The following is a 27307-nucleotide window of genomic DNA, read 5'->3' on the forward strand; positions in this document are numbered from 1 at the left end:
TGACGAGATATGCTGCGCCGGGCCGTTCTGCTGAGAGCTGAGATTCAAGCATGCCGGGCATGGATGTACGTCACACACAAACCAGTACTGTACCTGGCCTGTGGGCCATTACCTGCGTACAAAATGAGAAAAATAATTTTTCACACTCTACAGTCAAACAAAAAGTCAAAAATCGCGAAACATCTTCGAATCGATGGTAGCTTCGACAACTACACGTACACAGTACAGTAACATAGTCTACAGCTTGAAGAGTGTTTTCTGAGTTTGGGTGGAAGATGTAGGGGAGGTCAGGCTTGTGAAGGTCGTTGTTTTGGGAAGAATGGCTTTGCATGCCTTGCGTGCATCCCGCACGTTAGCTGGAAGAGCTGGTCTGGCTGCCAGGCCTGCCCTAGCCACGTCTGCTTTCACCTGCAGAAGAAGGGAATCATATCTGGTGAGAATTCAGCAATGCTGCATTACTGACACATGCTAATGTTTTGGCGACGTGAACATGTCTTGCAGTGGGTCGTGTACACTTCCATATGACTAGTGCCTTTCGTAGTATGTTTGGAAATTGATTGCATGAATATCCTCAGTTTCTCGATTTCAAGATCAACTTCTGAATTACTAGTTCATACAATCATACTAGTGGTGAAACGAATGTCAAAACCTACTAGTCGAATGTTCTTCAGCTTAACGAACGAATGAACGAATATTCTTTTGGTAACACAGATGACATCACATGCCCTCCTCTCAGTCATTTGATGGATATTGTCAATACTAATATATTATTAGGTATGACAAACGGTAGTGCCACGTAAAATATACTGCCACATCCACATAAGGCTACTTCGAAGTTCATAAATGTTATGTGCAACATTGGCAGTCCAGTATGGACATACATGTGCATGCATGCAGTACAAAGTCACAGGCAGGCTGTACGCACTGCACCGTGTTCGGCGTCCATGTATGTACAGGCACTGCATTCGAAGTGACGTAACGAATACTCGAATGTGATTTAACGAATATTCGAATGTGACAAACCGAACGAATGTTCGAATATTCGTTTCACCACTAAATCATACGTATGATTGGTGTGTAATTGTGACCAATTCTTATCAGTACGAAAGACTGCCTGCACGTCTTTATCTATACGTTGCACATCAGGTGCATGTGTCGTTTTAAATTGTTGTTGGAATTTTTGATCGTGCTCACACATGTGCTGTGACATCGTAGCAGCTCCTGTGTGGAATGGGTTAGCGACCAGGAACGGCTCCATTTGACCCACAGTTATCTTCCCCATGCCACTTTCCCCCTTAGGGCCGATTTCCACTACGGTACCGTGAGTGCCGTGCCGACGATTTGGGTAGGTCACGTGTACCCCACGGTACGAGCTTGAAGCTGAGAGTGATTTACACCTGCGCACAGTCATTCCGTGCATTCCTTCGGCAGGCCGGATCACCATTTTTTTATCAATTTCTGACTTTGGTCTTGAGGGAAAATAGCGGGGGAGATGACTGGAGAAAGCTCAAGAATCAACCAATCGAAAAGCCAAAAGCCAAGAAAAAACTTCGTACCTGAAATACAAAAGAAAGAAAAAACTTCCTTTCAGGGAGTAGTAAAATACCTACTACTCCCTGCATTCGACCTCGCGTAATACCACGGCATGCCATTTCCACCCCCCAGAGGCCCTCAGCACCGGAATGTCCACGGCGCGGTACGGCAGGAGCCACGGAGTGAACTCTCGCCAAAACTGCCCCTCACGTGAGCAGATCACCATGGGTACTCACGGCACAGCACTCGCGGTACCGTAGTGGAAATCGGCCCTTAGGCGAGTTCAACTCCTGATTGATTTGAAGATGTGAAGTTTTCGAGGCAAGTGGTAGGTGCTCCCACTGACGGGTGTCTGCGCATTGACTACTGTGTGTCCTGCTATGATTAAATAGAAGAAAGTGCAAGAGATGTTAAAAGGCAGAAGGAATGCACGATTTGAACAGTATTGCTACTCCAGGCTTCTTGCACACACAGTGGTGCAGTCAATACTTTGTGTGCGTGTGTGTGCGTGTGTGTGCGTGTGTGTGCGTGTGTGTGCGTGTGTGTGTGTGTGTGTGTGTGTGTGTGTGTGTGTGTGCTCGCGTGTGTTGGGATGTGTGCTTTCAGGCTAGTCCATCACCGATTTGTGTACAATCTCGCAACTATCAGCTTCCATCATGGTTGTGGCCGTTTGGAGAGTCCACGGCGGCATCGGCAGAGCCATCTGCACCACTTCTTGTGGAGCCGGAGCCAGAGCCTTTGGAGGTCGTCACTGGATTTACAAATGAGGGCGCGTTTGTACCTGTCAATTCAGACATGGTTGATTTCACTGTTGCGTCAAAGTGGACGGCCGACGCACTGACACCCAACCTGGAGGCATTCGGCCTGGGCAGTCATTGGACTCCGGTCGGCTGGCTACAACACTTGTTTGTCTACTTGACAGATAACCTGCACTTTCCTGTTGTGGCATCCCTGTTTGGCCTGATCCTGCTGATGCGCCTGCCCAGCATCCCCTACTATATCCGAGGCAAGCGCGAGCAGTCCGTCATGCAAGCGCGCCAGGTACGCCACACTAAGGTCCGCAAGGATTTTGAATACTACCAGTCCGTCAATGCCGTCGAGAAGGCCAACGAGGCACGTGCGGAGATGGTGAAACTGCAGGCCGAAGCCTTCAAGGGCATGGTACCACTGTTTATGCAGTTCCCGATCACGTTTGTATTCTTCGGAGTGCGCAGGATGTGTAACGTTGATTATGGCATGCTGGCTAATGGGCATTTTCTGTGGCTGCCCACGCTAACGGCGAGTGATCCTTACTTTATACTACCGGCTATGTCTACTGCGCTCATCCTGGGTTTGGTGATGGTAAGTCTACTTCTGGAGTTAATGTGATTGTGTACAGGTTTTTTAGATCAAAGTCGATCAAAAGATCCCTACTCTTTACCTGTGCTGCCGGATGGCAGGCAGTATGGCATGGTGAAGTTGATCAACAGAGGATAAAGAAGGAGCTGCACACATCTAGGCAAGAAACAAGTGCATGGCAAGAAAAACAAAACAATAAGCTTGGCTATCTCCACTCTCTCAACTAGAGGCATTGGTACTGCCGGTGCTGAAATGTCCCACCAGCACCTGCATGATACCTGAGGGGGCCCAGTCCCCACTCCTGTACTGCACTGCAAGTGATATCCTGCTCTACTTCTGCCCCCTGGACACACTTCTCGTACATTTCTGTTCCCACTTTCATTTTTATCATATTCTTTCCCTCCTATTGTCGCCAAGGCTGGATATCGCCCATAGCACGTTTTCATTGGCTTGTGCCCCCGATGCGCTTATTTTAGGACTACACTCGAACGTCTCTTATCCGGGCGCCTTGGGACCGGGCACTGCCCGTAGCTCGGGGCACACTCATCGTCGGTTCAACCGTCGGCAGTCACAAGAGTTAAAAAAAATATGAGCAAGTGAGTGCACACCTCCCCCCACCCCCCCCCCCCCCCCCCCCACCCTTCGACTTTGCTTTAGCAAAGCAAGCTGAAGGTGCCCCGTAGAGAGAGACATGCCCGTATTTGAGTAGGGAGTTCAGTAAAGTCACGTGATGGGCGAAAGCTGCTGTCAAAACTCGCATGTACAAATGCACTGTCCTCTGTGTGGCGGTTGTTTGCACTGACGTCGAGGCCAGTTCAATCTTCTCCCATGGTGATTTCTTTCCGGTTCAAGCTACTTCGAGGTACACTCATCTCGGTTATCCGGACCCCGAAGTTACGGGCACTTCAGTCTACCGGGCACTCTTTGAGCAAGTTTCAGTGGAAATATTACATGTGCTAGTCTTTTGTCACTTTTTGTGGAAATAGTAACGTCACATGCCATATGGGAAAAGGCCATTATGGCCCTTTCCCCATCAAAATGTATGTGATTCGGAGTTCCGGACATTTCAAAGTTATGGGCAGTGCCCGGTCTCGGACCACCCAGATAAACAAGGTGTAGTTAAGGTCCTTACCTTTCCATTGCTGCTGCTGCTGCTGTTGATGTTTTTGAATTTTGTTTGAATTCTTTATTCTCACGACTGTTGTTGTTGTTGTCGTTGTCATCGTCGTGTTCTTTCTCCACCACTTGCAGTCGAACACTGAGTTGGGCGCAAGTGCTTTGGTGAACTCGCCAAAGAGAGCACTTGGATATTGTGCCTTGGCTTTTTCTGGTGTTGTCTTTTGCTTCCTTCCAGCGGTAAGCGTGTTTGTAGCTTGTACATGTACTTGTCCAGACTCTATATTCCATTGTCGTGGAAGCATACGGGTCGTAGTAGCTTAGGATAAGCCATCCGTTTGCAGTGCGTATTCCGAATGTACCTATCTCAAGACTAGCAGCTCATCTACATGTACATTATACTCGTACACGTATGTGTGTGCCATTATGCATGTACACGCACATCAACTCCAACCTAAGATGTAGATTTTCTGTTGCATACTAAGAATAGCACTGATGGACGCCGCTGTATCCATTGCATGCTAAGATATTCCCTGTTCGCTAGGTGCTCTTGGCAGACACGTTTTCGACGATCCCGTGCGAGCATTCTTTCTTTCTGCCCTTTGCAATATGTGTGCACACATCTGTGCAGGCCTCGGTCATGGTCATTCTAATGAACTCCAGCATTACACTGCTGCTTAGCTTACTGTTACGTGTGGACGCGGTTTCCAGCTTCTTGAACTTGCCCAAGCCCGTCAAACCCTGTAAGTACGGCAAAGTAATTTTTAACTGGGGGGTGAAGAGGCGTGTCATCATGGAAATGACCCGACGTCCTCTCTTTCACACACACACACACACACACACACACACACACACACACACACACACACACACACACACACACACACACACACACACACACACACACAACTGCTTGCAGTATGGGGGTGCTGGCCAGCGGAGTGAGAGGCTACAGAGGTAGGTCAAGGGGTCGACCAGGTAGTCACTACCAGAACAGGAGTCTTGGCAGAGCCAAGAGTGGATAGTCACGCCCGAGGGACGGAAACCGAGAGTAGCGATATCAGACGAAAATTGTAACTTGAAATCAGTGGAATGAGTGATATACTAATCGGATCAGTATCCGAAACGCTCCGTACTGGTCAAATTTTAGGTGAATCCAAGCTATGGAAGCGGTATTTATATGCGCCCGAAGTAGGATGGCATGCACCCGCCATTGTCGTGCTGAGGAATGCATCACTGCACACAAACAGCAAGATGAGATGGCACAAAAGCTGTCAACTTGCCCAGTGCGTCATGAGCGGTTGCCATGGGTAACAAAGTGCAGCGGCCACCATTCCCGTACCGAAGCAGGTGTGTGAATAGTTCTGTAAACTGCGAATGAGAGAGGTCGTCCAGAGAATAAGGCAATGACACAGAAGTGAAGAGGCATGTTTGTGTGTTGAGACAGCATGAGATAAAGACAAAGAGGACATTGACAAGAGTCCGAGCAACACACACACGTGAACACCGGGCACGTTGCGCAATTAGACAGGCCCACTGTGGAGAGCCTCGGAAATGGACAGCAGGTCCGACGGATCAGTGCGAATGTACACTGTCACTTTGCCACCTGCCCATTGCCCAGGTTTTCCACCCGGGAACGCCATTGCAGCAGCTGTTGTCGCCGCACCTATCCTGAAGGAGTGGCCACTATGTTCAGCTGCATTAGTCCCCCCAACTGCAGGAGGCCTCTCAGTTTATCCGTGAGGCGATGGCGGGTCAGCGGAGCGCCAGATTTGAAGCGAGTTGTGCTGGCTTCTAGGACAAGGTGTTTGATATCTACCAGCTTTTCATCCAGTAGTCGTGCTTCGAACCGGTCAGAATTCAAGGTGATGCCAAGGAATGTCAGCTCTCTCACAGGGCCCTCCAGCTTCTCCATGGCCAGCGGGATGCCGAGGTATTTGAAGGCGTCTTCGATGGTAGAGCGCTGCTTTACTGCTAGGGACAGGCAAGGCGCAGACAAGGACAGGTAGTCATCCAGGTAATGCATGATAATCGGAATGGCGAACTGGTGCCGTAAGATCCACTCGACGGCCTCCGCAACCTGGTTGAATATGGACGTGCTGGAACGCAGACCAAACGGTAGGATCTTCTCGAAGTAGTACTGGTTCTGCCAATGGATAACCAACAGCGGCCAGTTGTCAGGGGAGACTGGAATCAAGTGGAACGCGTTGCAGACGTTGAGCTTTGTCAATTGGGCGCCGCGGCCCGCCGACATGATGGCATGTACTGCATTGTCTACGTGGATGTATAATGTACTTCAGGCTAAACTTCTCTGCTGGTATGCCGTCATTCACGCTGGAACCTTCCGGTGCCGACAGATGGTGAATTACACGCAGACAGCCGTGTTTCTTCGGCACAATGCCTAGCCCAGCCGACTGTATGGGGTTAACTGGTGGTGTGGCAAGGGGACCAGCTGTCATACCGTCCTCGCAGCAGCGTTGGAGATAGTCAGAAATATGTTGGGAATGAGGAGATGTGAGGTTCGGGGCTACCACCGTCTTACGCTGGCCCTCAAAGCCAACAGAGAACAGAGAGCCGTGGGCAAGGCCGGTGCATATAATTGACAAACTGCTTATCGGGGTGCGAAGCAAGCATGGACGCATAACGAGGAACATGCAGTGGTGTATGAACAGTGTGTACAGTTTTGTGCAGTGTGCGGTGGATGGTGGCCTTAGTGCCGCACTGGACGCTGAAGGCCGGCATGTTGTTGGCAGCACTATAGCTTGGATTTCCCACCCGCTCCCGAGGTTGAGCTGGTGGTGTTACCCTTGCACTGGGAGGCTGGGAGGCAGCCTCGGCAAACTTGGCGAATGTGGGACCTCGTGCAATTGCCGAAGCACTGGCCCACATTGTAATTTAGCCCCAAACTCCTAGGATGAAATGGAGAACAAAAGTCCTGGCGAAGATTTCTGCTTATACAGTCCTGCTTGATGAAATCCAGTAGCGTCGCTCAAGTTTGCGCCCTGCACCAATTTTGCAGCCCAGTGTTTGCAGATCTAGGGCTGCGCAACGCCCGGCGTGTACTTGAGTGACGCAACTGGATTTCGTTGAGCAGCACTGTACATTACATTTATACTAGTATTAGATTTTTCTATTGTATTTTGTAAGTAATTTAATAATTTTACTTGGGCATTCCCAACAGACCCTAAGGTCTTCTTACAGGGTACATCAACCAACAACACATTATGATACTACAGGTAGACTCCCTCTAATTCGAATACGGTATAATTCGAACATTCCGTGTAATTCGAACTTTTTCGTCGTACCGATCTTCTGCATGCATGCAAGTCACTTCAAGTCAAAATCGAATGCATAATTCGAAGTACGAAAAGTGCGCCGGTTGGATAATTCGAACCCAGTCTTCGTACAGAAGAGCTGTTTGCAGTACATTGGCTATGTCCTTTGAACGCTTATTTCGAAGTGAGATTGAGTTGCTATCCTTGTAATTCGAATTTCATTCTTTTCTCCTTCTCTAGCCAAGAGTAGCTCAAAAATCGATCGATGGTCCGCAGCAGGATCGACTATAGCTCTCAAGAAACCCACCTTCTCTCGAAATTTGATTCAAGCCCGTGCGAGGCAAATTTAATTGCAAAGGTTTGATTGAAGACGACTTCTTCCAGGTGGCTGACTCTCTTCGCGGATCTCGATGGCCTTTCTTACCGCGCCAGCTCGTGCGCGGATATGTTGGCGCACAACAACGCTATAGGGCTTGAAAGTGATGACGTCAAAAACGGCCTGGGAGTAGTAAGTTGACATCAGATTTCTATTTTGGATCCACTAAGGTGTGACTTTGCTATTGCCTCAGTATGTGGGTGCATAGCAACCCACTCATGTCGTATGCAGGGGTGACTTTTACTTCGCCACCAGTTGTAACCCCGCCCCCAGTAGCCAAATCAGTCGGTTTCACTGGTTACATCACCTTGCTGTGAGTAAGACGGCTTGAAATGTGCTTGGATCCATACAAAAACTGGATCCAAGTGGATCCAATTTTTGAATTTTTGAAATTGTTGCTATGCTGTGACGTAGCACTTTCAAGCCCTATTGTCGTAAATATTGTCTACAAGTATGTCTTTGCTCCACTTCCGTTCTTCAGAACGACGTGCTGCTGTCCAACGGCCTTTCATGACGCGGATTAGGCAGCGCAGTTCTTTTCTGTTGAAATTGTTTCAGGAAAGCTGCAGTGACTGACAACTTCTCCACTGATTTCCCCTCGAATAGATGTTTTATGCGTAATTTTGAAAGATTGTGTTGCAGGTGTATAGTGTACTGGTTTGCAGTATTGCATTTTTTGCTATAAATCTAGCCTTATCATGGGTGTGTGTGTGTGTGTGTGTGTGTGTGTGTGTGTGTGTGTGTGTGTGTGTGTGTGTGTGTGTGTGTGTGTGTGTGTGTGTGTGTGTGTGTGTGTGTGTGTGTGTGTGTGTGTGTGTGTGTGTGTGTGTGTGTGTGTGTGTGTGTGCATGTATGTGTGCGTTTCTTATTCAGCACCCGAGTCGTTGCCAAAGGAAGAAGTGGCCAAGAGTAGTGCGCTGACTCTGAGCGGTATGCAAGAGCGACTGAAAGTAGCGCGCTCTGGTATCTCCAAGATGCCAGTGTTCGCAGACCTCCTGCAAGGTGAGGATCTCGTGCAGTATTCACTGTGACGTATTGAAAATAATTATATTCTCAGTAGTCAACAGTGTTTTGTACACGTTCATGCTCTGACGTGTTGCAGGACTGCACTCTGCACTGGTAGCTTCATGTTACAGGGAAACCTGTTTAAGGCGACCGCTCCAGGGACCTTCAACACGCGGTCTCTGTTACCAGGTGGTCTCCTTATCCAGGGTCTTTTGACTGAAATTGACAACCCTTGGTCCTGGTGGTAGTGGTCCCCTTGGACAGTTGGTCGCCTTATCTGAGTGGTCGCCTTGACAGGTTTTACTGTATTTTTACTCACCCTGTCTTCTCTCTTTTTTTTTGCGTTCACTTTACAGAACAAAAGAACAAGCAAAGAATGAGAGACCACAAGGAGGAAGAAGCTATGAAGATGGTTCAATTCAAGAAGCAGATGAAGGCAGCGGCTACAGGCAAATTGAGAGTGTGAACGTTTTTTTGCACCCACCCATCTGCCTGTGGGTGAAAGTCTTGTCAATGTCCTTTCAGCGTCGGCGTCTTGCTGCTTTCATGCTGCCGGTCGGCACATGTGGGTGCGACCGCCTGAGGAGTTCTGTGCCGAGCGTGCTGTGCAGTGACGAAGAGTTCTAGTCTGGCGTTATGCTGTGCTGAGTACAATGGTAGCTTGTACTGCTGACAACGCAATGCTCTACCAATGGTACTTCCCAGTAGTTGGAGAGTAGTTTAATTAAAGGGTGAAATTGCTTTATTACTTTGGAATAGGGTTGCAGTGGCTTCTATGTGCATTCTTATTTTGACTTGAACCAGAAGTAATACGTACATACCGTGTGGATACATGGCGTCTTGGTGTATCTTGGTATGCATGCATGCTATCTTGTACAATGAATGTGGGACCACTGTCACCAGGCAGTTGCTACTATAAGTTTGATCTATTTCTCGAAGAGGTGTAGCCATCAGGCCGGTCTCCGCGAGTACATCTGGTGGTTTCTGTGGTGTGCTGGTGTGCTGACTTGATCTCGGGCGCCATCATGTCTCCCAGCCAAGTGCTCGGACCAGAGACGGCAGTGCACTGCCTACTACTTTAGTATCTTCCATGGCAGCAGCAAAACTGAAATGCACCGCAGCTGAGCAGCCAGTCACAGCACAGAAGGGATGTTTCAAAGAAGTTTTGTACTACATATATTTATACATGTACATGTACATTAAAAAAAAACTAGCGAATCCGTATTGGATTGTCAAAATTATTCACAAAGAACCAGCCAGCCAGAGTATCAATGTAGCATTATGCAGCGATGGAAGCAAACTTATGAAATGTATAATAATACCCAATGCCTCAGATGCCCGAATGGTATGTAGCAAGTTATTTGTACAAATAATGGTAGTTGTGGGTAAGCGAGAGCTAGATCATCAAATGGACTACATCCCAGGACCAGCTGGACATGCATGCGTGGCATACACACGCACGCACACGCGACAATGGCAGCTGAGACCATCGCACTACACTGGTCATTTCTTCACTGTCCGGGACCGATCTCTGTGATCCACCACTGGGCTGCACGCATGTACTCATTGAGGTCATCAAATGCAGCACCTAAACATTGTGATTGCACATTGTCTATCGTGGCTGGCCAGGTCAATGATTAAATAAAGTGAACAAATGGGGACTAATAGTATCATCTACCATGTGGGTATACCATCAGGTGCATAATTCTTGAGCTTTGGTCGATCTTGATCCAGCGGCTTTGGTAGGTTTGGTGGTGGCCACTTTCCCTCCTTCACCAACTTCTGCTGCTTTTGGAGAAGAGCGTCATCTCGTAGTTTCTGTAGAAATGCACACACGCATGTACGCGCGCGCACACGCACGCACACACACACACACACAATTCCAGCTCACTTTCCACAGTAGATTCCAACCTGAAACAGTCAAGAGCCCCGCAGGCCATGCGCGGTAGCAACACCCAAATATACCGTTGGGTGTACCACGCATGCTGCATGCACACCATCGTTGTAAGTCGGCTGCAATTTGCTTGGACAGTCTGTCCCCGGGGAAAATTGCGATTCCGCGGCCGCGTTTTTTCCGCGTTTTTTTGCGATTTTTTAGAAGACCGTGTTTTCCGCGATTTTCCCGCGTGTTTTGAACTTTTCTGTTGCACTACACGTACACACAGTGCACTGTTCGGTCAGCAACGTCTCATCCGGTGGCGGCTTTGTACTCAAATATGACGAGCGCTTACACCAGAGACTTGTAACTGATTGATTTCACTACATACTCACTGAAAATTGCCTCATATCAACTGCAAACTTGCCGCCGCGAGATGATATCAATAATATTCACCGCATATTTACCGCAAAATATGCCCTATTATGCCGCGTTTTTTGCCATTTTTTTCCGCAATTTTCCCCGGGGACAGGACAGTGCTGTCCATTGAACTTTGCCACACGGCTGAATGTTTAGCAACCGGTGCTGTGAACATGGCGTTGCTTTGGCTCGGGACCCCCGCTACGTTGGCACGAGACCTACGTCCCTTGATCATCATGTACTATTACCGTAAAGTTGTGTATAAAAGCCGCGGCTTATATGACTTTTTCGGGGGAAATTTCCGGCTTCTATATGAGACAGGCTTCTATACAAGACAGGTATTTCTATGGATGCCAATACTAAAACCAGGCTTATGTGCCGACAGTGCATCTCGAAAAATCAGGCTTGTATTCAAAATAGGCTTCTATATGAGACAGGCTTTTATACAACACACTACGTTATGTATAGTCGTCTACATTTATACGCGAACATAGCCGGCCCAAACATACACAAGAAGCACTGGATCCTAGCTTTGCTAAGCAGCTAACGTCCGCCACAAAATGTCGCGGGAACGAGAGAGCTGCCAGCTCAGAGCCCTCGCTATGCTTGGTATTTACCTACGTGTACACGTAGGGCATCATGCTTGTTATTCAAACTGATAGAAACGCCTTTGCAGTACATGTACAAGAACATGCACCCGATATCGAGGGGCTACATGCAACACGTCATTGTGCGTTCAAACACCTAAAATGATGTTGCCGGTATCAAGATGCAATACAGTGTACCTGGACAAAGGGCCCTTATGGTTCGATTCAGAAGTACAGCACTTTTAAAGATACAAGTATGTCTAGATTATACAGGCCCGTTGGAAGCACTTCATGAGTGGTCAGGTCGATAATGATTATGTTCAGTTGGAGGTGGTTCGGCGGGAGGGGGTCTGGCCCCGGGCAATTTTTGAAATTAGGGTGAAAGATCTGCATTCTGGGCACTATTGGCACTGTACATATACTAGTACAATAGTACAAGTCTTGTCTGTGCACCGTCTTTAGACTAGACCAGACGACTGTCGGAAAAAAACCTGCTGTTCAAATGCGTGAGGACAGATCGATCGATGGGCTTGCTCGATGGCACCGGTTCTGGCTAGATCGGCTTGCCATGACTAGGTACTCGCATTTTTTTGTACGCCGGTTTTCCACGTTTCGGGCGGACCACCTCGGACGAAAAGTGGTCAGGCCATGGCCCGAAAGCCTGACCTGGTCTGATGGCCTTGTTATACACCATACAGTGTACTTCAAGTATACCTTCCACAGTTCAATGTACGTGTACTGTGAGTGCATCGTTGGCAATGATACCATCTGGTAATCCATTTCAAGACCTCAGCAACCACGTTACAGCTCATCCCGTACCATTCCGTAGTATCTCTACGCATTACGGTGAGCTCTCGAGCTACATGTAGTGTACGCATATTCGGACTTTTGAGTAAATTTTCGTTTACGAAATCTTTCGTTAGATCACTCCACCAGCAGGTTCGCTACATACTAAATTTCGTCACAAGTTTTGGTCGAGGTCTGTGACCCCGAACGTTTGGAAAAAAAACTTTAGTTTGGTACAAACTTTAGTTATTTCGTGCCCCCAAACGAACATAGCGAAAGTTAATTCCAAACGAAAACTTTGTACTTATACAGTAGATATGTGAGAATGCAAAATGGATACGTCGAATCTGGCTCCGTGAGGAGGATTGACTGAATCTGAATCAGTGTGGGACCTGGATTCGTGCAGTCGAACATGTACGGATTTGGCGAATCCGGATCCGGGGCCCACAGATTCGCACAATCGAACATGCCCTAATACTCCCTAGTGGTCTCGATTCGCCCTTCATCATGTGTTGTTCTTTTCGGTATAGGCATGCTTATTCGACATGTGTGCACGAATGCAGAGTCGAAATTCCACATGATCTATCTCGTAGTGTGTGTGTGTGTGTGTGTGTGTGAGTGTGTGTGCGTGTGTGTGTGCGCACGCATGCGTACGTGCGTATGCGTGCCCGCATGCGCGCGTGCACGTGTGTCACATGTGTATGTATGTGTGTGTGTGCGCGCGTGCTCGCACGCATGCACGTGTGTGTGTGCGCGCGCTCGCACACGTGCACGTGTGTGTGTTTGTCACATGTGTGTGTATGTGTGTGTTGATAAGTTCTACACATACCAAGAGTACATAACCATGTTTTACGTACACTTGATAAAAGCCAATAATGAAGAAAGGTTCATGTCTTTCATCAGACCGTCATTACCTGTAAAAATTGATATCTGCACTCTTCATTGTCCTTGTATTCCATAGAACAGTAGAGCTTGATCGGCTTATGTTTCCTATACGCCAATGCAAAGCACTTCTGCATGTTCTCCTCGTAGAGCTGGCATGGGTCGCGCTGAGTGCCGCCGTACATAGCAGAGCTCCTCTGAGCCATCGGGTTCGAGAACACAGTGTGAGCGCCGTTGAGGCTATACCTCTCCCGGTTGGCGTGCGCCTCTCTCCGCTGGCGCAATGCCTTCGCCTCATCTTGGACGTCGCTCGCCATCACAGCAACACACTCACAGTGATTGTCCTGGGCCCAACAACAGCAGCAACCAAGGCGGGTCTGCGGAAAACTCCAATTTCCCAGTTTGAGAAGGGACTAATCCTTTCTTTTCTGATAATGATGTCCTTCACTTCAACTTCAAGCCTTTTCAGGCTTCACGAAGTAACTATTAGTTCACGTTCTTTTTTAGAGCGGGGCGCGGGGCTCTGGCTCTACTCACCTCAAGTGTAGTGCTAGCATTTCAGTGTAGCATACACTCGATACAGTCAGTCATGATGTACAGCAGATCGTGATCTAGCGCCAGTACTAGCGGCTGGTGTATGACTGAGGCACACTGCCGCCGGCGCCGAGCGTCGGCGCAGCCACTTCAAACATCGATGCAGCACACACGAGCGTACAGACAGAAATGCCCGTGATGAGGGGCGGATCCGACTCAAGCCAGGGCCGGGCCGTAGCACTGCAGGTAGTCAGGCCCAATGCAATGGGCCGGGGGTAGATCTACCGGTACTTGCCCAGAAATGGACATACCGATAGTCATTATTGCCGAAAACCCCATTTTTCACCAATGGGCATAGGCGGGTCAACCTTTTTCGAAATAAGGGTGGTACGGCCCTAGGCCCTGCGACAACTCACTTCCGTCAGATTCAAAAACGAGGTTTCGAGATACCACGTACCAATGTGTGATCATACTACATTGTATAGTACCTAGTAGTATAACTAGTACGGGTATGACTCTCCAACTTCTGTTATTCTTCTGTACGTATCACGCCATTCACGGTGGACTGTGCTACAGCTACAACTAGAAGTAAAAGCTAAAGAGTCACACCAGGCATGTATACCATAATTATGCGTACTCAAAAAGGGTGGAGGGGATTCACAAACGCTCCAGGCACAGAGTCATTATTGCACGAGCCCAACAACAGTTACACGGGTTGCCAGGCAATACTGGGCAGCCATCATGCATCCCCTCCCGGCCACTGGGGATAACTAGTAGTTAGCCCCCCCCCCCCCCCCCCTGCAAGGCAGATTTTGCACTGCATCGAGTTTTAGTTTTATTCCAAGCAATACATGGCCAGGGACAGCCACTGACCGCTTTCCGTGGCAATTGCTGGGTTTTATAGCCAATCACATCGAGTTTCTTCAAGCTCTGTTCACACCACAGCACCGTGCACAGCAGCAGCGATGGATGACTAGAACATAATGGAACACACATTATGAACCAATCTAAAAATAAAAAAGGGAAGCCAGCAGCTTTGAAGCAAGCTCAGAATACCTATAAATAAATACCATCCATTTCAAGGCAATGGGATGTTGAAGCCCTACAGTGCAGGACAGTGGGCAGAGACCACTAATTAAAAAGATGTGGTCTATGAACAGGCTGATAGAATCAAGAAGAAAACAGCACTACAGGTGGCTCGCAGCAGAGAAGTAGCCGACCCAATCGCATCAGCAGCCCCAGAGACACCAAAAGACTAGCATGGCAGATTGAAAGAGGAGAAGTTATTGATATTCAAAACCACCGTGGAGAAAGTAGGATTGCATTCCTCTCGGGTTCAAATATCAATAAAGACGCCATATGCCCTAGTACAGAATGCGCATGAGTAGAAACTAGATGTACCGTACAGAGTGATAGAGAACGAAGGTAGAGAGAAGAGGATGTTGATGATAAACTGGAGGACAGTTCCTCATGGCGCCGCTGTCGCCTTCTTGAGGAAAGCAATGAGGTCTACAAGCAGACAGGTCAAACAGACGCACCACAGAACTGCTAAGTTCCACAGCTACAACGTCAGAGAACAAGCTCCCCTTTGTGTATTGGATGCATGTGTGGTATACTCTAAAAGACTGAAACTCAGGGAGGTTTGGAAGAAATGGAAGCAAATCTACAAGTCACCATAATGTCACAGTGAGATAAAACGCATTACAACATCACATGGGGTAGCTACTACTTTTGGACTGTCATGGAAAACTATTGAAACTCAACTTCAGTTTCGACGTGCAGTCGTGCACCCATACAAGCAGCAGAGTATACTTTGTGGAGTACTGAAACACACACACACACACACACACACACACACACACACACACACACACACACACACACACACACACACACACATGCACACATGCACACATGCAAATACGGATGCACACGCATATACGGACACACACACTTCACATTGACTGCTCCTGATGACAACCCTACCTTTGCGCTCGCCCTTCTTCTTGAGACCAGCGAAAACCATCTTGGTTCCTAAATGAGGAAAAGAAAAGACCCACACAGATCAAGCAAAATGCCGTTCTTCAGTTCACATCACCAAGCTGTTGGTATGAGTAACTCTAACTGTTTCAGTTGCTTTTGTCAAGTTTTGATATCAACACAAGTGCCGCTCTTCAAGCAACAGAAGGTGTTAACTGTACCTGGAATGTATTTCTTTGGGTTCTCGAGGTAAATAAATAGCGTGTCTTCGCCCCACGTAATGCCTGCAAACAACAAAACGGAACACAAAACAGAGTGCGGAAACCACCATTCGTCAGAATAATAGCAAACAGGAATCCAAATATGCGAACACACATGGCTGTCAAATAACTCGAGTCAACTACAACTAAAAACATATTGTGTGCCAGCTTTGACCCGGTACAGTATCAGCAGAAGCAAGAGCTTCGGGAGCTCTTTGCTGCGTCCTATTTGTATTCGTGCAGAGGAATGATGATCCGATTGGCTGGCTCTGACCTATACTACAATTTCGGCATTGCAAATTTACGTGACACGGCCGCTGAATGCCTGTGTGTGAAGTCCAAGCGGAATACTTGTGACATCCTTGGAAGGTCCAAGTCATAGTGAATCAATAGTGACGCACTGGCTAAACTGACTAGGACCGCACGGTTCACACTGTTGTTACATAGTGTGGGCAGGGCGCCATACCGGACCCCACGTACAGTAGGTATCGGTTATAGCGTGGGTGTTTGAAAAACGACATTTGATTCTTATTGCCGATATTTCTTACACACGATAAATCACGTATGACATATCATAATGCACGTGTGACATACATGTAATTATCATACGCGCGCACGTTTGGCATGTGGACACGTACATGTACACATGATACACACGGGTCAGACTCGCAGTCGTGCTATATAGGCGACTGTGGAGCAGCAGATACGAGAGAAGTCGGAAGAGACTGGACAGAAAAAAGTGATTCTCCAATGCTCCCTTGGACATACATGTAACTCTCTTTTTGTGTTGAATATTATTGTATTGAGCATGCACAGAGCACAGATATTATTACTACAGGCGATACACTTTGCACTAATCTGGCATATTTTGCTACACAAAATCCATTCTTAGGGCCGATATATTCTACTATGCGATAATACTGCTTGTAAGAATAAATATACACATAAAATATGTGTTATGATTATGAAAAAATGAGTGTTCATTCTTGTAGGCAGTATATTCTTGTATACGACCACACTATAACCGATAATATATGGGGGGGGGGGGGGTATGGACTCTTGGCAGCACAACTTTTAGTTCTCAGGTCTAGAGCTGAGAGTGGGTGGTACAGCCGCCCTTCAGTCTGCCCTGGGCCGGCCGACCACTACCCAGGTCTAATTTCAGCAACACTAGAGGATGAGTATCTTGCAGCTTGGTATATGCATTATGCAGTTCATGAGGTTTGACCCTGCTACTAGTACGAGGCCTAGGTAGGGTTTTTTTTCACGCACAAAAGTCTATTCCACGACAGTCAAGCCGTATCGGTATGCTTTGCTTGGTGAAATCCTAGCCTGTTCGTTCTCCTGCATACTGTTCATTGGTGCCTGACAGTACACTCATATTTCTCTTATCTGGACCTCGAGGGTTATGGGCACCTCGGTCTACCGGGCACCCTCTGGGCGACTCGGTTTCAGCGGAAATATTACTTTTCTTTTGCCAACTTTTGTGGAAATAGTCACGTCATATACGAGATCTCTGGCATTTCCCCATCAAAACGTATGTGATTCAGAGTTACGGACATATCCAAGTTATGGGCAATGCCCGGTCCCGGACTGCCCGTATAAGAGAGATATTAGTGTATTGTATTAGTACCGTGTTGGTTGCTACTCACAAATGGACGGAGTAAAAACGATGTACATAAACTCCATTGGAGTACATGAAATAATTTCCAATCCTTCTTCACAGCAAGTAGTGTTTGTCGTGTGGGCGTAAATGAATTGTGAATCATGAATGCCACGAGTCAGGATACCCAGAGCCAGGTGCATCAGTTCAACAGAAACTGTCGCTTCTAATAATGAGGTGAACAAAGAAATTATTTACAACAGTATAAACACAACCGATGCGTTACTTTCGCTTTTTCAGGGACGCACATATGAGTATGTTTTTATCGAAACATGCAGGCATAACTGTATCCCCAAGGCACAAGGTAGACCGGTAAGGCAGACTCGGTCCGGGTCACTCAAACATACGTCCAAAATTTCCCAAATCATCAACGACCATCTGACATTCGGTCAATTGTCGCTACATCCGTTTGTTACTGAGTCGAACTCGTTCCTCCGCTAGTCTACAGGCGGCGGAATACGATGCAGAAATCGAAATAGTATTCGTTATGCCCGTTACTGTGCAGGGCCTGTAACGACAGCTGGTGTACTTTGACTAGGACAGAGCGAAGAAACCTGCCACAGCTACATCTTGAATGTCACTGGTAGTGGTAGCGGGGTGTGCCCCTTCAGCGATGGCCTGAAAAACTATACTTCGCATTCCGTCTGAGGTAGCACCTCATATCGCAAAAGACTTGCTTACCCTTGGACTGGTTGGCTTGCGTATAGGAGAAATTCTTTGCTTGGCCAGTCTTGCGACCGAAAAGACCATTGAGATTGGGACCCGTCTTGTGCTTACCACCCTGAAAGTTGGACACCAAGAAGGAAACACTGTGTTTGCCGAGATCAAAAGATCAGGCGGGCGAGCAAACAAAGCGCGCACTCACAGCCTCGGTAGTGTGGCACTGGGCACATCTCTGCTTGAAGATCTTGGCTCCTTTCTCGGCGTCACCCATCGCGAAGAATCGACTAGGGAAACAGCTAACCGTTAGTTACGAACTAAAGTGTCTAAAACACAGCACTGCACAAAGCAGAGTTTTCTTCTACACTCCAAACCCCTTCGTTGCACCATAAAATAGGCATTTCTTGCGAAACAGAAGATCTAGCGATCGATGACGCGGCGCTAGCTAGCTCCGACCACAGCGTGCGCTGAGTCGGTGACATGATGCCCGATGCTGAGTGCTAGTGATGCATGATGCCACTAGTCACTGCGTACTGGCACTGATGAGTGATGGCTGCAAAAAAAAGAACCGTTGCGCAACAACAAGGCGCTATGCAGCGTGTGTGCACGTGGGAGGGTGAGCTCGCGCGCATGGTCAGCCTGCATGGTGGTTGCTATGGAATATGTGCCCTAGCGTCATCACGCGCCCAGTGCGTATCGCGCCGCCGGCAACACAACAACAGGCACATGCATTGCATACAGTGATCATGAGTGCAGTGCACAAATAAAAAGTTTTTCAAACAAGCACAGAACTGCAGACATGCTACTAGACAGTGCATGTTATGTTGTCTGTTGAGTTTTGTGTTCTCTTTCCTAAACTCAGAGATCTATTTCAATATTTGGGCGATCTATTTGTGCGAGGCAATATAACTCTCTGATAACTGTAGTATTTCAACTATTTGTACCCGTAAGGTGACTGCCTGATCAGGCTGATGTCCTATCTTTGCTGAGCAAGTGCGTTTTGACGTAGCACCGAGCTTGTGTTCTGTGATCACTTCACGTGTACGTTTCCCTGTCGAGCAGCTAAATGGAAACTGGCAACAATACATGGCTTTTAAGTTTTAGCTGATACTTCATACATACATGCAATAGTTGAAAGGAGGCGACGGCCAGTCTTCAGGATCTGCAGCTGGATGAGGGTATGTGGACCTGACCCCAGCCCTGATTATGGGCTACATGTACTTGCACCAGGTTGCTGCATGCTGAATTGCTGATACTGTACTTGCAAGTACAACGGATGGCGATATTACACGTCTGTGTACGTCGTTATGAAGCCATACAGAACATGGAACTTGCCAGGCAGTGACTCTGTTGTAGCTGTGTTTGTGCCATCATATCTCCAAGTTGGATTCGACTTGGGAATACGCGTCCAGGCGCATGGGAGACTGTGGAAAGATTCTTTCAATCGGAAACCGGGATGGGGCTGCTTTGGCCCCACTATTGAGTGGGTGTTTGAAGGACATCATTTTATGTTGGTGCTGGACAACTCCAATGCTGTGAAGTCACCATCCCGACTTTATCTCTTTGTCGATGGCTGGGAGTTGGAAGAGGGAGAACTTTGGAATGCAGTATGGCAGCGAATATGCATTCACCGAATAGTATTTGCATTATTTTGCTTTCTCCTGGCGGTGGTGCTGGTGTTAATGGCTATGCAGCACCTTCCAAGATTCTACGAACTGGCAGCGTTTCCGTTTGCCCTGGGGGCCTATCACATTCTATTTGGCTTCATTGGTGTAGTAAGAACATACACACCGCGGCGTCGGGGTTACTCAGCCTTACCCAGCACTGGTCTTCCAACATTCGATGATTGCCCTGGTGAGATCCACGAGATGCAATCTGAGATCGACCTTGGAGTCGGATTGACCACCAGCACGAACCAGCAGATGGAAGATGCTCACATATCAACTGATGAGTCATCCGGTGCCAATACATGTACTGGTAGCAGTTCTGTGCACGATTGTGACAATGTAGTGGGCACGTCTGTATGTTCTGAATTATTAGCAGATAATGATTTTCAGCGCGATCCATGTCTCGTGACCATGGTAGCGGACACCTCAACGACGCCCATCGCTGATTGTCCCAGCGCTGCGGCCTGTGCTCCTGCAGATAGCAGGGAGTCGCAGGGTATATCACTGGATGTAGTCTCCAGCTTGTCTTCTGATGACTTTGGAACAAATCCACACTGTGCTGCACTCAGCACCATGGCAGGTGATGTCAGTGACTGTGTGACCCTGGTGACTTCTACTAGTGCTGACGAGCGACCACCTTGCAATCTCAGCTACATAATGAATGCACCTCTGGTTGAAGTTTGTGATGCTGACAGTGCTGTTGCACGTGAGGCACCACCCACACTGATGCACATATATGGCAGTGAGTCAGAAAGTTCTGCTGTCGAGGATCTAGTTTGAACAACTCCTGCTGTTTCCACCTTGAGACCAAGCAGTTTTATTGTTTCCCATTAATTCTTTCCGTGAATGATGAGTGCGCCGCATTATTTCATTTTTCAACTTTACCGAAAATCGCTTCTAGGTTTCCCAGACTATCATCAGAGAATTTTTAGGTATCAGGTATCTCGAAGTAGGGAGTTACTTGTAGTTTAGTCCAGTTTTTATAGCTCTATGTACATGTATGTGCATGTAGCTTTGTCATCGTTGAAAACATCTTTCCATCGTTATGTACAGCAGTATTTTGGATCACAGCTGGTACATGTATGTCCATAATGTAGTTTCAAATTTGCTCAATGCTGAACCTGGCCTCGTTTTGCAAAGCCTGACAGTGACAGAATTGTTAGCTTTGAAACGATCCACAACGCATGCGGACTCCCTGGGCACAACGAGCCGAATTTTCAAACCAGGTACATGTACAACACATGCATCTGAGTCTAACTCCCTGCTCTTGGGCTCGGTGTTAGCCCTTGGCGGATTATTATGCTGGCATAATTTCTGGCGTCATCTTCGGATTTTGTCAAAAAATTATGCCCTGGCATGAAAGGACTTCAAAGTGCAACAAGAGTGCAAGGGTATAGCACCATCGTTGGCATAATTCCAGCATAATCACTGGCATAATGGAGCCCTTGGCGGATTATGAGTACTATACCGTACTACTATCAAGAGTCCATAAACATGCACTCTTGCAGTCTTGGTACTATTCCGAGTATTCGCGCAGCTCGGTGTCTTTGACGTGCGCACGCTGAGCATACTCCGTGTACAGTATAATGCACAAGCCGCCAGAAAGAGTTATAATCCCCCAAAACTTTAGTTGTGAATGTAGCTGCCGCCATGGCTTAGTTGGTTAAAGCGCCTGTCTAGTAAACAGGAGATCCCCGGTTCGAATCCGGGTGGTGGCTACCCTTTTTGTTCTTTTCTTTGTGTAATCATGGTAATTGGGCGTCGACACATTAATTTTTTGTTCGGCTTGCAGAACTTAGAAAGGCGCGGCCTCCTCCATACTACTACAATTTTTTTATTTTATAGATAGCTCAATCATGGACTTGTGCGAAACACTTCAAGTACTGTACTGTAGTATGTTTTTTCTTTCCTTTCAGCACGTCCAGGATGGCTCCAAAGTCGACAGAGGGTAAACAAAGACTACGTACGTGCAAGCACAGGCATTGAATTGAATGGGTAGACTGACTCTTTTCGGAGTAAAAACAGTGTCACGACCAGGGAGTACAATCATAGTGAAATATTCTTTTTACTACTCCCTGCTCACGACTCAGAGTGCAGTCACTGAGGGCCGAGGGAGATACTTGCACAGTCATACATACTGAGTACTAGTATTTTAGTCTCGGCCAACTGGACCAAAGCCAAGGCAAACCAAGGTCAACAAGCACGTGGATCATTTTGATACATGCAAATTCCAGATTCCCTTTTTGAAGAAGGGTGAAAAGTTGCAAAAAATGCGGAACTGAGATAGCAAAGAAACTATAAAAGGGAAGAAGCACAAAGAAGAGCAGGCCATGCAGTATCAGCAGCGTGTGGCACCTCAAACATACACATCAGCTCTCAGCAGGTACAGATCCTATTATACAGAGAATAATCATGTTGATCTACACGGTACGGCTAAAAGAACTACCAAGGACTACAAAGGGCCATTCACGTGTCAAGTTGATGCACATCACGGATAAGTAATTTAATAAAACTTGAAAATAAACCAAATCTGCACAAACTTAGCGTCACTGTAATATGTACAGGGCGAGGTTTGGAACAGCTAGATGCACTAAAACGGGAGACGAGTCGAAAAAGCACAGCAAACTGATAAAACTGGGCTCATGCTGACTAGAATTTGGAGAATTAAATATGTCAACAGCTTTCATGCGGGGTGTTCAAGACATATTTTGTGGGAATGAATGGGAACTATTTTGTTATGTCCTGTAGAGCATGAATGGATATGTTTGTGCAGAGTTAGACAAAGATCGCCAAAGTCGCACTAACCTAACTCTTCTTCACAGAGTCAGACAAAGCCGATAAAATTGTGAAGCGATCTCTTTAAAATCACGATGGAGATGCAGGCACATGCGCCTGAAGCAAGAATCCTTTAGGAATTTTTATAGCTGAGATGACTGCTGAATCAGGTAGAATTTTTCCGGTGAGGAAAATTCGGACTTTGCTACCATCAAAACCCTCCATCTGCCCAAGCTTCTGCTTGACTGTGGCAATTGTGTCGGTCCTCCGCACACTAATTTTGACGTCCTTTAGACTGGAAAGGCGAATGCGTAGAGTGATCTTGTCACCTTGCGGGGAATCTGGTGCAGATGCAGCCTCTGCTGATGGCTTTGGCTTACTGCCTGAGTCATCCGTTGACTGGGGAGCTCCAGAGGGTTCGGAAGTGCCACGACCAGGAGAATCAGGCGGAAACACAAGACAATAGTTAGGGATACGATAGCGATTCCCAAGCTCATCATAAACATCAGCCAGAGTACCTGCATTGGCACAGGACAACAAAACCAAAAGGCACACGGGAGAGCCGGAGGAATGGATTAATTTTTTTTTTTTTTTTTTCATGATACACCAATCTACAGGTGGAATCCTGATACTTCGAATCACAAAATGTTGAGGAAAGCTTCTAAGTAATTATCCAAACCTGTACTCAAAACACTTTGTGCACATGTATGTCAAAATGCCCGCACCCCGGACTGACCAGTACTGTAAAAGCCATTATTCTATCGAGGCGCATATAATAACGATTTCCCTAAATTGACTAGTTTACGTGTACAAAGGTAACGATTCTCACTCATTCTCAACGCTCAATAGTACAGTATATGTATCGATTTCTGTATAACGATTTCAGATTTCTCCTCGTTAACTCGTTAGAGTTAGCACTTCGTTACATATACCGTATTATCTCTAATATAAGCACAGTCTCCAATAATAGAACACCTTGGGGCAGCATTCAAAAAATAAAGTGCTCAGTCTCCATTATAAGCACACTGTGTAAATTCATTATCTGTACCGGCGAAAAACCCTTAAATGTGTGTGTCTGACATGAATCCAATTGGCATGGCAACATGCCTCTGAAATGAGGTTGAAATAATAATGGAACAGTCTCCAATAAAGGAACGTCTCCATTAATAGCACGGGGCGGAGGTACATTGAAAAAATAAAGGACCGTGCTTATATTAGAGATAATACGGTATGGCTTTTACAGTATAGTGTAAAGTGAATGCCTTTTTTGAATAAAATATGCCTTGCTAACTTCGAATTATCAGCATAACCGCGCATCTCTGACCACTGAGCTATGGTGTAGCTGTCAATTATCAAAACGATTTACATTTGAGCATTTTAGAACAATGCTAGGTACCCTGAGCCCCAGCGGTCTTCGACTACTCAGTAACTGCATGTCAAAATGTCACACAGAGCAGAGATATACGGTATACTGTAAAACCGGAAAGTTCGACCAAAAAGTTGTAATTTTGGCATGATAATGTGCAGAAAGTTTAACGGTGGCTACCTGGCTACCCATCTGAATGCGCATCTTTACACAGACATCTCAAACCGGGTTTTACAGTAGACGCAGGCACTCAGAACTGGCCAGAACAGTCTGCTTGTGCATACTGAGCTGACTTGTATAGTGTACATGCAATGAACTACAAATTCCACCTTGCTGAATTTGAATTTCCAACAGGAGTTCCACACATTTTCTATGTACGCGGATTTCGCGGAACTTCCTTTTTAGGCATACTTGGCGAGTACAATACTGTAGAATGGGTAATTTTAGCGACTTGCAGCGATTTTACTCACGGATCACCAGTGCATTACTAATGTCTGAACTGATTAGCGACTTGAAACTTTAGTGAAAATGAGTCGATCGCTAAATTCGCTAGGGTTTTTGCGTCGCTACAATTACCCGTTCTACAGTATTCGAAAGTGGCGCAATTATTTCTTTGTCGCTGCAGTGAGACCGTAGATATCTGTGGGACAGTACAGGGTGCAGAAAGTGTGAACAGGAGTGTGTATCGCTTGTCATGTGATGTGAAATTCTGTCGTTGCAGACTCAATAGGCTGCAGTTGTACACTCATGGGGCGATACTAACTCAATTGCTAACTAAAAACTCCCTGGACACAAACAAAAACCCATACGGTGTGATTTTCACTGTCAGCAGACCATAAAGCAAACCTATGTAGAGTTGCACACTCTTGAGTCTTGTGCGAGAAGGTAATCATGCCAAGTGCGGTCTTGTTCGGTGAAATGAAATCTCTCCAGGACCCGGCCGCTGAGGTAGCGGTTCTGGGCGATGTTCCTCAGCTCCTCAAGATCTGCCGAGGTCTTGAGGGTCCTCCCAACCAGCTCGAGATCGTGTCTGAGCACGACCGGCAGAGTTGTGCATGGCCTGCCCATAAAGGCTTGGCCAGAGAAATCCGACCTCATGAATAAAGTAGCGCAGGGCACTACGCGGCCCTAGCACCACACACGCTATTCATTGCATTCGAGCGCGGTGCCACTTCATTCACGAGGCTGAGCTTCTCTGGCCAGAATTGTATCTTTCATGTGCACACCAACAACCTCGCTGTTACTCCGGCATTATCTCTAATCACAAGAGTGCACAAACAAAAGTGTTCAGCTCCGCTTGGATTGGCCCACGGTGTAATTCTTTTGTTGACGTTAACTTTTCTGGAGATCATGAATCATACCACACGGGGCATGTACTACGAGTCTTTGGCCGCCAGAACTTGGACAGGTAATCCTGCACAACGTGTACGATAAAAAGCTAAAGCAGCGGGATAAAAAGTTAAATATTTCGTTTTGAATGGGTCAAAAACACAAACTTTCGATGAAGGTCGGCGCCCAGCGCATGCTTTGTACTACATGCGCCACCGGTCCTCAAAATGGTGATGTCAACAAAATTATGCTGTGGACCAAACCAACCGCAGAACTGTACACTCTGGTTTATGTACTCTTGCTAATAATCACAAACTTTCCAAGCTGGAGAGCTGTTGGTATGGACAATAGAGAGGTGCTAGGGCTGAAGAGTTAGGTCTTTGAATAGCAGTAGTGAGAGTCACTTTTGGCAGTTTTTGGGCCAAATGACCTGCTCCATATCTGGTCAAGTTTCATAACTCTGGCTTTCTTGCCTGTTTCTGACACGAGTACACAATTGACTTTTCGGATATGTACAGTCATGTGTGTAAGTCTACAATATAAATTATTCATTTTCACTGCACACGCTACACTTACCCCGCGGTAAAGATATGCCGGCGCTTGATACAATAGTCTGTGCCAACTCGAACTCCTTATTTCCAAAAGCATCACAAGCAGCTTTCAGCGCTTCCCAGATCTCCTTTCGTCCTTCGAAAGCAGGAGATGTTTCCCAGAATTCAGCTCGCTTCGACTCAACTTCCTCCCGAGTCATTCGTTCTTCTGGGCTCCATTGCGGAGGACTCGTACTTAGACGACGATTCTTGCCAAGGGCTACATCTACCATAAACAAAAAATCCCAAACATAATCATGGAACAAGTAAACCTACAAGCTAATTGTACAAAACTCAACGAACCTTCATCGGATGCTTGCTGGTCGTCGTTGTACGGTTGTCTGCTTTCATTGGGTGCACTGAGGCAATTTCCCATAGCAGCGATGAACTACTCTCACATAGTCTGCCTTCACAGTTCCAAGACAAATTTTAGGGAATGCAAACGGCGGAAGAACTACGATCAGCTGACTCAAACAGCAATATTATCTACAGCACACACTGCACTATACAACGCAACTGCACAAGAAACGACAACGCACGTCCCAGGTGCTTGACAGGGTTACGAAGAAATCTTCCCCAGTTCCTACGCATTTACAGTGTGTCTACAAATGACACAAACTACAGACAGTCATGTACAAAGCTTCTCAAGGTGATTTTGTGGATAAGATCGTGGCAAGTCAGCAACAATCCAGCTGGGGCATCATTGACATTATGGCACAAGTCAAGACTCAAGGTCATGTACATGTACAAACAGCCTACAGCCTTGTTGCCTTGCTTGACAATCACAAAAAAAGAAGACCTACGGACCGAGTACGGTACGACTATTTACGCGTCGGTACGCGCGGAGTCGCGGACGCGGTAGATTTTTTTGCCACTACCGTGCAGGGATGTGGAGGGCCTAGCGCTAGCCGGCTGGGGGATCGTCAACCCAGCTACAAAAAATTGTACATGATCTACACTTGTACAGGTCTGCTCTCGATATAACAACTCTCACTTGTACATAAACCTCGTTAGTACATAAAAAAGCCAAATCCCGCGCCGAAACAGCATCACTGCCATACAAATTTTGTTCTACACAACATAATCCTACATAACATAAACCTCGACATAACACACGCTACGGCGGTCCCCGACGTGCGCACTCTCGATACAACATAAATTCACGTGCACGGTATGATCAAGCGGTAGCTGTAGCTAGGCAGTTTAGGCCAGTTTAGTCCTACATAACGTAAACCTCGGCATAACGCACCCTACGGCGCAGTCCCCAACGTGTACACTCTCGATACAAC

The 27307-nt window shown here is 47.0% G+C and overlaps 4 protein-coding genes and 1 non-coding gene across 5 annotated transcripts; 2 read left to right on the top strand and 3 right to left on the bottom strand.

Moving 5' to 3' along the window:
* Window positions 1-231: 231 nt before the first annotated feature.
* Window positions 232-9614, top strand: LOC135815627 (uncharacterized). Its single transcript, XM_065328946.1, has 6 exons — window positions 232-433; window positions 2140-2874; window positions 4123-4227; window positions 4619-4730; window positions 8512-8640; window positions 9000-9614. The coding sequence occupies exons 1-6, from the start codon at window positions 320-322 to the stop codon at window positions 9107-9109; spliced, it is 1305 nt and encodes a 434-aa protein (XP_065185018.1). The 5' UTR covers window positions 232-319; the 3' UTR covers window positions 9110-9614.
* Window positions 9615-9793: 179 nt separating this feature from the next.
* Window positions 9794-13648, bottom strand: LOC135815628 (uncharacterized). Its single transcript, XM_065328947.1, has 2 exons — window positions 13227-13648; window positions 9794-10461 (listed from the first exon to the last, which is right to left on the bottom strand). Exons 1-2 carry the CDS (start codon window positions 13509-13511, stop codon window positions 10318-10320), a joined length of 429 nt encoding a protein of 142 aa, XP_065185019.1. The 5' UTR covers window positions 13512-13648; the 3' UTR covers window positions 9794-10317.
* A 993-nt stretch (window positions 13649-14641) lies between these two features.
* Window positions 14642-18671, bottom strand: LOC135815629 (cytochrome c, somatic-like). Its single transcript, XM_065328949.1, has 5 exons — window positions 18497-18671; window positions 18313-18412; window positions 15930-15992; window positions 15715-15762; window positions 14642-15237 (listed from the first exon to the last, which is right to left on the bottom strand). Exons 1-5 carry the CDS (start codon window positions 18563-18565, stop codon window positions 15197-15199), a joined length of 321 nt encoding a protein of 106 aa, XP_065185021.1. The 5' UTR covers window positions 18566-18671; the 3' UTR covers window positions 14642-15196.
* A 2931-nt stretch (window positions 18672-21602) lies between these two features.
* Trnat-agu (transfer RNA threonine (anticodon AGU)) lies at window positions 21603-21676 on the top strand. Its single transcript has one exon. It is a non-coding gene; the product is annotated as a tRNA-Thr (tRNA).
* Window positions 21677-22167: 491 nt separating this feature from the next.
* LOC135815630 (ubiquitin domain-containing protein 2-like) lies at window positions 22168-26753 on the bottom strand. Its single transcript, XM_065328950.1, has 3 exons — window positions 26322-26753; window positions 26005-26244; window positions 22168-23251 (listed from the first exon to the last, which is right to left on the bottom strand). Exons 1-3 carry the CDS (start codon window positions 26392-26394, stop codon window positions 22824-22826), a joined length of 741 nt encoding a protein of 246 aa, XP_065185022.1. The 5' UTR covers window positions 26395-26753; the 3' UTR covers window positions 22168-22823.
* Between the last annotated feature and the right edge of the window lie 554 nt (window positions 26754-27307).

This window comes from Sycon ciliatum, chromosome 4, assembly GCF_964019385.1.
Source record: "Sycon ciliatum chromosome 4, ocSycCili1.1, whole genome shotgun sequence".
Taxonomy (NCBI): Eukaryota; Metazoa; Porifera; class Calcarea; order Leucosolenida; family Sycettidae; genus Sycon; species Sycon ciliatum.